Raw genomic sequence first — 12,502 nt, 5'->3', positions numbered from 1 at the left:
GAATCTCAATTTCCAGCTCTCTGAGAATGTTGATACATGGCTGGCTATTGAAATTCAGATGCTGCACAATGACGAAATATAGCCTGAATGGAAGCAACTTGTGCAGCACACTGTGCTCTTGCTGACAAACTGCATTTGGGGGCAGATGAGCAGTGGTGAGAGGAATGGGGTGGCTGGGCTGAAGCTTAGGGAGAAGTTGCAAGTCTTACAACAAAACAAGCAGCAGGAGGAGGAAAGTTTATAGCTAGTTGGCTGACCACCTTTAGGCTTTGGGGGTTGTGTGCTCCTGGAGTTTCACTCAGCATGGGCCAAGAATAATGAGATAAATCAAATGTTGCTTTCTTTCTTTTGATTCTGTACTCTGTTTTTCCACTCAGAAATCCAGGGGGCTTTCCAATAGTTTAGTGAACCCCAAGATCTATTTACCACCCCCAGAGATTGATACATATCAGATTATTGATCTTTATTTAGAGGAGGGAATGGTCTTGCACAAAACACAAAAATCCATTACAAAAGTAGGAATGAAAATCAAGTCCTGTCCCAGTATTACTAAACTGTAAACTATACTTCTAATCTGATGCTATACAAAGTCCATACTGTGTGTTCTCTTAGCTCTTACCTACACTTCTCCCTACAGGTCTTATTGAACTATCAAACCTCAGTTTCCTACTCTAAATCATTAAACCAGCTTTTCCACCGTTCCACTTATGTAGAGATTTGGTACCTTTTTCAGTCCTGCCTGATTTACCAGTAACTAGACTGCCTTAAATGTAGTCATTGTTAATTCATCAGTGCCAAGTTTAGATTTCCAGTCCAGCTCCATGGCAAACATTGCACAGACCTCTTCAGAAACATCAGGTCAAAGTGAATGGCAGGATTGAGACAGCCATTTCTGTTTGTTGTCTTATAGTACTAAATAATTGTTGCCTTACACTGTAATCCAGCATAATTCCACTCACGTCCTTTTATCAGACCCTTGCATCCATACTTTGGTTATATTCTTGGCTTATAATAAAATGTGATGTGATTAGAAATAAATTTGGAGTGCTTCTTTCTCATTTTGTCTTACAGGCAGTGTTGAGGGGTGATCATAAATAAAAGGGAATGAGGAAAGTGGGAAGAGGGAAAGAATCCTGTGCAGAGGATGCAAGCAGGTGCACAAGGACTAATAAATTAAAAATGTAAAGATTTGCACAGAGAACCCATGTTTGTTTTTCAGGACGTGTTACCCACCTTTCTCAATGCAGACCTATTGCTTCCCTGCTACCTGCAGTATGCCAGCTGGCAGGAGGAAGCAAAGGAGGAAATGCTGTCTCTGAGCTCCCTGGCTGCCCAAGCAGGACAAGAAACTTGGGCAGGTGACATCCATCCCACAGACATGGAGCAAGGCTGGCAGCAAAGGAAATTCTAGTGATGCCTGAACTGCTCCCACTCTCATTCCTGGATTTCAGGGAGCAGGCCAGGTTTCAAGGGGTGCAGCACAAGGGATGACATGCCTGGAGGACACATGCCTGAGAGCCCAGCACTGCAGTCATCCCCTTGGCTAGGTCAGCAGGGTACAGGTGGATATGTGTATGTAGATGAATGAGCAAACATGCAACATTTACAGACTGATGGTGGTGGAAATGTCTGGGCACTGCAGCCTGTCCCTGGATCCATGGGGAGAACATGATTCCTGGGTGACCATCTCTGTGTTTGCTTACAGGGAATATTGAATACAGCTGCCCGGCCACCAACGAGTGTGAGATCACGAAACGGAGGCGCAAGTCCTGTCAGGCCTGTCGCTTCATGAAATGCCTCAAAGTGGGGATGCTAAAAGAAGGTAAGAGAGTCAGAATGAAAATTTTTCTCTGTCCTGACAGTGCCTGGGATTGCAGACCTTGCAGAATCTCCCAGGCTAACTACATGCCTGCCCTCTTTGTGTTTCTGAATGTATCTTTCTACAGGCTTTGTAAGAGAGTCAGGATGGGCAGTGACCAAGAGGGCAGTCCAGAGAGGAGAGTGGTTCTAGTCAGTGTTTTCATACTCAGTTATTAAATAAGTGGCAGCTGGTGGTGCCAGACTCTTTCTTTTCCCAAAGGAAGCCTGGGCTGGAGGGTGTTTCTCTTCTTGCACTCTAGTAATTTTTTGGTGTTGAGAAGGAGGGGCTCTTTTGTGATCATTACTAGGTTGGCAGCTCTTCATAAGGGAAGGATGGAGTTAATGCAGAGCTGTGGCACAGTGTGCAATGAAAGCTGCCTGTATTACTACTCAGGGGACTTTCTGAAGATGGTTGGTAGCACAGGTTTGTATGGGAGCTGTGGGTCCCCTGCCCTGCATACTCAGCCTGTGTTTTGCTCAGCCTATTGATCTGTTCAGCACTCTTTGAGCAGTGTTCAGATTCTCCTGTGCTGTTTTTCCTCTCACACCCCCCTTTTCAATCTTTGTCCACTCAAGAGGAACCACAGGGAATTCAGTGGCAATTAAACACATTCTTGTGGATTGACTTTAAAGGTTTGTTTCCCTTGGGTCCCTCTGGGAAAGGCAGTGAGGGGAAGAGGGGAAGGAAGGAGCAGCACTGCACATAGCCTTCTGGATCACTATACCAGCAAAGCAAGGTCCTCTCAGCCTAACCACAAGAAACAGCCGCTGCCTCTGGTTATGCATGAGTCCTATATGCTGCAGCCAAGATGCCAGCATTCAACTTTCTTCCAGGTCATAATATCACAGCAGCTGGTAATAAAATGTACAATGTCAGTTGAGTATGTATTGCTTCTCACTAGAGCTCTCACATTTCTTGATGGCAACCAGTGTTGTTAAGAATGTAGATTAGACATTAAACCCATTTTGTTCTTTGATGGATGTGTAGTTTCTGTGGTTAAATATCTTTCTTCTAGAGCATACTAGTTACCACAGGGAGGAGATGCAAGCTTCTGCAGTTCAGCCCTTCCTGACCTAGGTGTAGAGGTGGTGGATCTTGATCTCCTACTGGGAGGGAGGCACCTACTTTGTAGTTAGAGACCACTGGAAGCCTACTACTCTTCATGCTGGTAGTTCAGGGAGGGGATGTATCCCATTGCCCACTATAGCAAATATACACTGGTGACACTGGCTTTAGGGGGAGTACAGGTTGTTAATGCACTGTAGCCTATTCATATGAATCCCACAAAACAACCTGAGTTGCCTGTAGTGGCTCCAGGCACTCTGCAGAGCAGCAGCACAGGTTCAGGCTTGCTGGCTGCCAGTGTCTGTGCTGTCCTGCTTCTGAACAGTTCAGCCTCCTGGAGCTGGCAGCTGGGGGAACAGTCACAGGAGCCAGTGCTGGTGTGCTGGCTGTGTGGTCAGGGCATCTCTGCTTCCAGTGCTGGGACTTCAGCACTTTTCAGAGCAGGGCTCTGGGAAGGGTTTTATGTCTTGGCCTCCAAGTTCTGTGAAAACAGTTAACTCCTTCCAGACCAGAGTTAGTCTGGAAAGCAGTGTAAATTCACTCACACTATGCTGTGTCTGAACTCCCAAACCCTGTGGGATATTACTTGTGGCAAAATGAAATTTGGCTCTATGCCTGCTTTTGTGCTGAAGTGTATTTAGTTATTCATATAGGGATTGATCAGGCATCATTAAAGTCACTGGGGAAGGGTGGTTTGCTATTGATGTTAGTGTATCTGTGATCCTGCCCATAATATTTAGAGCTGTGGAAAATACAGCATAAAGATTTATTGATAGCAATGGGATAGAAGAGCACACAATATCAAGAAGAGCAGAGGAGACTGCCCTAACAATCTGCAAATATGAGTCTTGTGTCCTAACAGAGAGTGGTCAAGTGATGTTGGGCAGGCATCTTTCTTTCTTTCTTTTGCTCAGTATCCCAAGCTGAGAAATAAGGGTCATACTGCTTTGCTTTGCAAAATTATTGTGAGGACCAATTAGTTAACTTTATGTGAAGCTTGGTGGAAGCACAAAGTATTAGTATACAGAATTCAATCAATACACATCTTTAAAAGCCAAATCCAAGAAGGGGAAAAAATGGTGTCACACAATTTGGTCTCCACAGAGCCAAGAGTTTCTAGAAAGAACAAATCCATAATTGTTTGAATTGCTCAAAATGCAGAATTGACAAGGGATTTCAGATTAGAAAAGGTTCACTGGTCTTTTCCATCTCTGATCTGTCATCCTATTAGCTCATCCATCCCTTTGCTCTGCCAAGGCATGAGTGTTCCCAACTGTACCATTCTAGTAGTTTAACTGTTTCTATAAATCCCTGATGTTTTGGTTTCCCCAGAGAGCCTATTCTGCAGTCTCCAAACTCTCATTAGGACAAGATGTCTCTTAATATTTGGCTTATGATTACTATTCCTTTTAATAGATCCCATTCCTACTTTGCCTTGGTGTACCTCTCTTATCATCCCTGGGTTTATGCATAGCAGAAGGTTGCTAAGCCATGTTCTTCGTCCTGCTTGATTATCAAAAATTTGGAGAAAATCAGTCTTTTGGTTAAAGACAAGATCTAGAAATCAGTTCTTCTCTTTTAATTCTTCTCAGTTCTTCTCTTTTCTCCTTGATGTCCTTGGGCAAGCCACTAGGCTTGTAACTCGGTGGAGATGTTTCTGGGTAAAGAAACTGTCCTTTTGCTCAAGAATATGATATTCCATTAGTTACTAGTAAAGGGCTTCATGATTTCTTCTCATTTTCCTGATTATTGTTGCCCTACATGATGTACATGCCACCTCCTGCCTGCTGGGCATGTGGCATTACCTTGTTCTTGAAGCAGAAGGCATCAGTACTCAAAGATGGTAAAAAACAAATAACTATGACTTCAAGATCTGCTTTGCACCTGAAATGCTCAGCTTGATGCTGCATGAGACTTGGATCTTTCCCTTGAGGACTGCATATAAGGGTTACCAGACATCTATTCTCCCTCCATAGGCTGCAGCTAGGCAGAAAGCTGTGAATGTAGCCCTTTAAGATCCGGGGAGACTGGCCCTGACACAGACGTGCAGGTTATTCAGGCAATGCCGAGTGAATGAGGATCAGGGCAGGAAGAGAGCCAATGGAGCAATCAATAGGTGTCTCAGATATCCAGACCACTTTCTTTAAGAGAGCTCTGATCAATGTATTGCAGCAAGGGAACTGCACAGACACCAGAGCTTTGCTGTCTCAGGTTCTCCTGGTGTGGTGCTGCAGACCAGGCAAGACTCACTGTGGCAAGCAGAAAGCTCTGCCCACAGAGCCCAGCTGGCTCAGACGTCTGAAGTGTTGGCCTGTCTGTCTCTCATTTTCCCTTCCATCTGGAGTGTGCCCCCAGGGAGCATTAATTAGCCCTAGCAGGCTCGTATAGGAACCTGCTGAATCTCAAGTCCAGCATTCCAGCAGACTCCAATCCCAGTGTTCATGTAGGGATGCACTGTCCCCAGAAAATCTGTGCTCTGCTGCTCTTTGCCTTGCTGCACCACCAGCCTGCAGGCAGTGGAGATGGGCATCTTCACAGCTTTGTCCAGTAGAATTGCATGCCCTTCTGCTCTGGAGAAATCAGGGAAACCTGAGTAGCCAGTGATACTGCTCACCCGAAATGAAGAAGCTTCTATGTCTGGTGGGGGGATGGCCAGTGCAGGAAAAGTGTGCCCTGCAACTTGCAGTGGAGAGGCATTGCTCAGAGCTGGGAATCCCGGGGTTTGTCCACCCCATTGCCTCTCATTGCTCCTATCGCTGTCTCCAATTGTGCCTCCAATGACTAAGTGTAGTTCTTTAACTGTGGGCTCTACAGAGTAGATCTAGATCTTCCTGGATTTCTGGAATTATAAACAGAGAAATTTCAGCAGTTTGTCTGCTCAAAGCTCTTTTAAAAACTCAGTATACCTTGTCAGTTTTAGGAAGAATATACCCTTGCCATTCATGCTCTACTCACCCATAACCTTTCTGGTTTTCTTCAAGAGGCAGATGTAATTGCAGATGACACAATGCTTGTGTATGTGGGCTCAGAGGTTTCATTTTGGACATTAGTTGGCTGCTTAGACATGACTTCACAATTTTGCCCTCCACACCTCTGCTGCCTCTCTGAACCTGGGGCATCTCCTCTTCTCTGACTTTGATATCTGTAGGGCTGTTCTTCTGTATTTTCTCATGTCTCTCTCTCAGCTGCTTTTATCCCTTCTTGAATTTGCTATCACAGAAGCACCACCAGCATTGCTGAGCTTTGGGCAGTGGTGGGTCCATTTTGGAGCTGTCTGGAGTGGACATAGGGGCAGTTTCTGATGTCTTCTCACAGAAACCACCCCTGCAGTCTCTTGTTACCAAAACCTTGTCACATAAATGCAATACTGCCCATGAAAGTGAAATGTTCTGAGATCATCAGAAGAGGGATGGGGATAATAAGTGAATTGCAATGAAACATCAAGGCCTCTCATTACAGAACTCATCTTTGGCTGGAAATGACAGACAGGCAAGTAGAGGAGAGACAGTATCAGACATACCAAACCATGACACACCAAAGAGAACAGACTGGCTGTTGTCTGGCTGTTTGGTCCTTTCTCTTGTGGAAGCCCTGCAGTACTTTTTCCTCAAAGGATTGTATTGTTTTTAAAGCTGTGTTGTTCCCTGTTCTATGCTGGCACATCTGCAGAAACCCAAGTGGAGCACAAACAGTTCTGAAAAGGAAGCAAAGGTGGGTCAGGAAATGCTTTTCATGAAGTGCATGCACATGCAATTGTGTCACATCACAGCAGAAAACTACACAGCAAAGAAAATGTCTGTAAAAAAAATCTCATCCAGGCATTGAAATGCCATCGATTGTTGCCCCAGCTTTTGAGTCTTATTTTCCTTCTTAATGGAAGTAATGTATATTATGTTGCTGAAGTTGTCCTTTGGTCCCTGCTAGTATTGCGACTTGTCTCCTCAGAATCCTGCTCATGACTGAATCTTAAGTGCAACTTTTTGGGATGTATGAGTGGCTTCTAGTTTCTTGCAGACATCACTGACTGGCTTCCAAGAAAGAGGGCGAAGGCTGAAAGGATGCTGGGGATGTGTCCTGTGATAGACCAGGTATACCTTATTCAGAAAGTAGAAGATAGGAGTTCACAGGAGTAAATGCGCTGCATGTGCTAAAAGCAGGAGTGGGGATTCCCTGGATAGGAAACCTGCCCTGTATGAGGTGTTTTACCCCACTCTGAATGTCTTTGAAGGTAAGTTATCCTCAGGCCTAGCCTCCTGGCTCTCAAGAATCACCCTTGAGTGGTGAGGGTGAAGTCTGGAAATAAAAGGAAGGAAGGTAGAAGGATATCTTGATCTGGTCTTGATCTTGATCTGGATGCAGAAAAGGGGGGCTTTTTAACAGCAAGAGAGAAGTTAGGCAATTATCCAGTAAAGACATGTGATTTATCTTATCTGCATGATTCTCTTATTCCCAAAACTGTTATGCTGTAGAAAGCTCAGGTACAACCATTCCTTGCCCAGGTTTTCTTCTTTTGCTCCTAATGCATTTCAAAAAGAAATGCTAGAGAACATATTAAAATTCAACAGGGAATCCAAATTCTTTGCTACAAATCTCCCAAGTTCTTGGACTCCTATCTGTCTAATATTATTTCTGATGTAAAGTTTGCTGGAATGTGGGATACTGACACTGCAGCACCAGGCAGTGAAACAGGCAAGAGAAGTCTACAGAAGAGAGCCACAAAGTTCATTCAGCTCATCTTCCTGTTCCCATTTCTTTCTTCTCCCTGGTGTCTTTGGGAACACCCTGCCTCCCAGAAACCTGCCTGGTTACCCTTGTGTTATCTAAGTGCCTGCATCTCTGTGAATGCTGGAGGTGATCCCCACTTCCGAGATGGTGAGACTGTAATCTCCAAATTTCAGAAGCAGCTGTCTATTAAATCCACCTCTTCAAGACCATTGCTGATTAGGAAACCCTGTACACAGTGGAATTGCCCTGGTGTTTATTCCTAACTCTTCAGTTTCCCTTACCAGCTGCTGATGTCATAATTTTTTCACAAGGAATCAAATCTGTCATCCTGGACAGACTTGGCAGTGTGGTGTTGTAAATTTGGTGCAGTCATCTAGTATCTGAGCAAGGGATTCCAAGCACTGGTGATTTCAAACCACTTCCACTTCCAACTTTGCCTTCGTCTTCTACTAAAATCCAGAAAACTGAATCAACAGCAGAGCATTTTCAGCAATGTAACCAAATGGAGGGTGTTTAATTTCTGTTTTCAGGTGAAAGAATCTCTCAATGGAGCAAAGTGCTTCCAGCAGCCTCTCCCTCCTGCCCCCATTCCCGCTTCCAGACCATGTGTTCTCAAAAAGATATTTGATTTCAGTGAAAGCTCAGCTGACATCCCTGCAATATGCTTGGGCTCTTGCTTTGTGCTTCCTGGGAAGGATGAGGGCTCCTCCGGGGACCCTGGGTAATTGGGTTAGTGGCCAGCTCATGTCAGGAAATTAAAAGGTAGCCCCGATCAGGTTGCTGCTGTGTACAATTTAATGGCTTTGTATTTATAGAGTATTCTGCCTCCAGCCGCTGCCAGCTTTATCACTATTGGAGGTATCCAAATGTAAAAAAAGAGAAGGAAAAATTTTTTTTTTCTTTCTCTAAAATATCCTAGTGTTTAAAAACAGACAGGCAACCCCCTGTGCTTTGAAACAGGATCTCTGGGAGCAGTGAGTGGCATCTTGATGACTCTATCTTCCACACCCAACTATTTTCCAAGGCATAAATTGAGCATTTGCAATGTGGCTGGAGCTGAGTTGTGACGGAGAGCATGTGCTGCCTTTGGCAGGTTGATGATAATTCTCCAAAGAGGAGGCTTCCAGCAGATGGACTGTTCACAAATTGTGCATTGGAGTGTACAATTGTAAGTGCACTTGGTATCTGTTTTGTGGACATAAGAATGGCACATCCAGGACCATCCCTACACCTTCTCCCTTATCTAATGGATTATGAATTGTTTCATTTGGTTCCTCTCATTCATTTTGAATTTTGTGGTTCTTACCACACCTAGTTAGATGTCCATTCTTTCAAACATCAAAGTCCAGGTTCCATCCATATACATGTAGGTGGGTTCAGAGAGGCATCACCTCTACATAGGTTTATAATAAATACATTGTGTATTCTGTCACCAAAACTGTGCTTAGAGCTCTTATAATATATATAGAAAAGAGGAAGCAGATAAAAACTGCAACAACCATCCTGGGATTTTTAGAACCCAGCCATTGTCCTAGAAGCTTTTAGGCAGTTTTGACAACACAGCAGGTAAGATTCTTCAAGGTAAGAAAGAATGGGATGGGACTGAATATATGCCCCCACTGCTGTACAGTAACTTTAGGCATGTGCCTCTGATAACTTGTGTGCACCAGTGACTCAGCTCTGCTGAGATTCTCAGTCCCTTTCCCTGACTCACCTTTGAAGACTGTGCCAGCTCTTGACCTGCAGGTTATCCTGAGAGGATCTTTATTTAGAACTTCCTGGCACAACTGTTCCAATTTAAGAATTCAATAAGAAGTGGACAGTAGTTCTTAGCATTATAAAAGCCACTGCTGAGGTGAGGACTTGAGGAGATGCTTCAAGGCTCAAGCAGAGTTGCTGTTAAAGGCTGGACAAAGCAGAGCATGCTGTGTAGGTGGGACTAACTCCTTCTCCTCTGTGGACCTCCATCACAAGTAGACCTCTTTCCATGTAGTTGTGAGGGCCACTCCATTGTGTCATCACATATCAAAAATTGTTCTTGATCCATACTTATGCTCCTCTACCTGTTCCAAAATCTGCTCCACTGAAATATACTGAGACAGAAAACTAGACTAGAGATACCATTGGTTTCACCCCACAGGGGTTGTCTTGGTAATCAGTGCAGAGAAATATCTGTCATGATGCCTCCTCAGGTAAGTGTCTGGCCAGTGAGCTGAATGTGGAGGTGCCTTTTTCTCTCTTGTGGGTCAAGGGAGCCTAGATGCAGAGAGGGGAGCAATCAAAGTCTAAAGTAAGGTAGTTAAATCACACCTAGGTCTCCAGACACTGCTTTGGGGCTTTATTTCTGAGTTCTACCTCTTGGAAAGTCAGTGGGGCTGAGGCTTTGTCATCTTTTAGGTCCTGTTGTTTTCACCTTGGTATTCATCTTGTTGTTTCAACCTTGGTATCTTCCTAGCAGACATGTGCCTGCATCCCCTCCTTTTGCACAGTGCCCCTCAGCCCTCTGCTGTGTAGGTATTGTGGCCATGGGTGACATAACCAATATAGCTGCTTCAGACTGTTTGGAGGGCTGGGAAGGAATCAATCAGAGGAGAACATTTGCGTGGACCAGGGACACAAGGTGAACTCTCTCAACAGAGAGTTGTTGCAGGGAACAAGGTACCGAGGTATTCTTTATTCCCATTAGCCCTTGAAGCCCTTGTTAATTCCTGAGTTTCCAGAGGGAGCAAAGTGGGGGGAGCAAAGTGAGAGGGGCTCAGCATGGGAAGAAAGATGTACGTTTGTGAGACAGCAGTGGCAAGCACTGCAGACAGCCCTGCAGAGCTGGCAGCCATGCAGCTGGCAGTGGCAGGGAGAAGGACTGGTTTGCAGGCTGTGTGGGTTCCACTTGACTCTGTATGCTTTGGACCAACCTTTCGGGACATGCTGCTTGTGTTTCTGTGTGTGAGGAGCTGGAACCTTGTGTCACTGCTCCAAGGCATTTGAGAGCCTCTGGGACCAGGTATCATCAGGTATCACAGGGCTAACCTGTCTCTCTGAGTCCAGGGGCTCTTCAGTCAGCCTGACAGTGAAGAAATTTTCCTGACTAACATAACCCTGAAACATCAAAGGTGGAAGAGGCTGCAGCATCCTACTTGAACTGATCTAATTTCTCTATAGGCTCTTGTAACAAAGGAGATGGACATTCATCTCCACTTCCCCTCATCCACAGGATAGTTCTTCACCCTCTCTTTCCAAGTGTAATTTCCAGGCTTAGTCACCTGCACCAGCCTAGTCACTGGGTTCTTCTGGTGGTGCTGATTTGTGACCCTCAAGTTACTTTCCTGTATTTCAGATGAGTTGGGTAATCACATCAGTCACCTACCAGAAAACTGTCTAGGGGCTGGCCTCTTTGCCACAGCGTTAGAGCCTAAGAGCATAAAGGGACCTTTTCTCATTCCCAAGCTGGTATCTGAGTAACAAAGGAGAGCCTTGTCAGTTTGCAGCCTCTCCATTCCTGTTAGGCAGAGATGCTTTTCCCTATAGTGTATTTCTTTCTCATCTTGGCAGGCCTGACTTTTAATGGTCATCTCTGCTCTCTGTTTCCTTGATGTGCTTCCTCCTGGCTCACTCATCCCATTACCATATGCTGTTGTCTCTCCTGAAGTTCAGAGCAGAAAGGAAGAGGGAAATTTTGTAGGAGACGCTTTGGATACAACCCTTCTCCCTTCCTTTCTTCTCTGCTTTTAGCCTATACATTCCAGCTTCCTTGGCCAGTACCAATCCATGTACTTCAGACTGCAGCTCCTGGAGGCAGGCACTCTGCACAGCACCACCCCAGTTCAGACCCTGGGAGAGCAGTGTGGAAGCTGCAGCTCAATGATTAGGTGGGCAGTGGACACAGGACATGGCTAGTGTATCAGGGAAGCTCAGCAAAAGCAGCCCTTTTGCTTCCTGGCCAGCACATCCCCTGTGCTCCCTTTGGTTGTGTCCTTCCTGGTCTAGACACATATTGTACCATGCAAACCCTGTAGCCTGGCTCCTCTGTTAGCTCTTTTGGCAAGATAGATCTTTCTGTTTCTATCAATCCATGGGCATGTGATAGGACTCGATGGAAAGTGAGGTGAAGCTGGTAATTTGACTCGACAGCTGATACTGGGCCTTGACTGCATTTCCCACTGGCCGGGGCTTAGCTTCACAGAGCTTTTAAGGGTATTTTTAGTCCCCAGAAAATAAAAGAGAAACTAAACCTGACTCTGTGTGCTGTCGCCTCTGCATACTCGGCTATTTTTACTTCCGACAGTCTCGGCCTGGGTCCAGCTTTTAAAAAAAGATGGAATTATTTTACTTCCATTAAGAAAAAAACCCCAAGGCCTGATGTTATCAAGTCGGTAAGGTGACATCTGATCCCAAAGTTGTCGGGCAGACGTCTCTCCAAGGGGCATGTCAGAGAAGTGCAGGGAGCTTGAACGATCAGCAGTTCAGCTCTCCCACTGCAGAGGCTTGGTGCTGGCACAGACCTCTCTGCGAGAGTGCTTGGAACACGAGTGGCACCCACAGGACGCTTAGAAAAGTGACATCCCTGCCCTGGCAGGATGCTGAGCTGAGAAGTCCTGCACAAGTCCTGGCCCTGCCCTCCCCCCTGCAAGGTCAGAGGGGTTTGGGCAGGCTGGGGAGCTGAGAACCAGCTGTGGGGGAGCTGGAGCTCAATACCTGTGGAGTACACCAGGGTCAGCTCCATAGCTAGGTCAGATGAGGAGGACTTTTATGCAGCATTTCTCGAAAGGTAATAAAATTGAATGAACAGCAGTAGTTTCTTGCTATACAGGGGAATGGGAGGAGAGGGCATGTTTCCAGAATAGAAAGTCTTAA

The 12,502-nt window shown here is 45.4% G+C and overlaps 1 protein-coding gene across 1 annotated transcript in view; it reads left to right on the top strand.

Moving 5' to 3' along the window:
- Positions 1–12,502, top strand: part of ESRRB (estrogen related receptor beta) — a 119,593-nt gene that overhangs the window by 92,575 nt on the left and 14,516 nt on the right. Inside the window, exon 3 of the mRNA XM_021542805.3 lies at positions 1,706–1,822. Within this exon, the coding sequence (XP_021398480.1) occupies positions 1,706–1,822 (117 nt within the window). The remainder of the gene's footprint in view (positions 1–1,705; positions 1,823–12,502) is intronic.

Source organism: Lonchura striata, chromosome 6, assembly GCF_046129695.1.
Source record: "Lonchura striata isolate bLonStr1 chromosome 6, bLonStr1.mat, whole genome shotgun sequence".
Classification (NCBI taxonomy): domain Eukaryota; kingdom Metazoa; phylum Chordata; class Aves; order Passeriformes; family Estrildidae; genus Lonchura; species Lonchura striata.
Note: the sequence above shows the minus strand (reverse complement) of the source record. Positions and strands in the feature narration are given on the sequence as shown.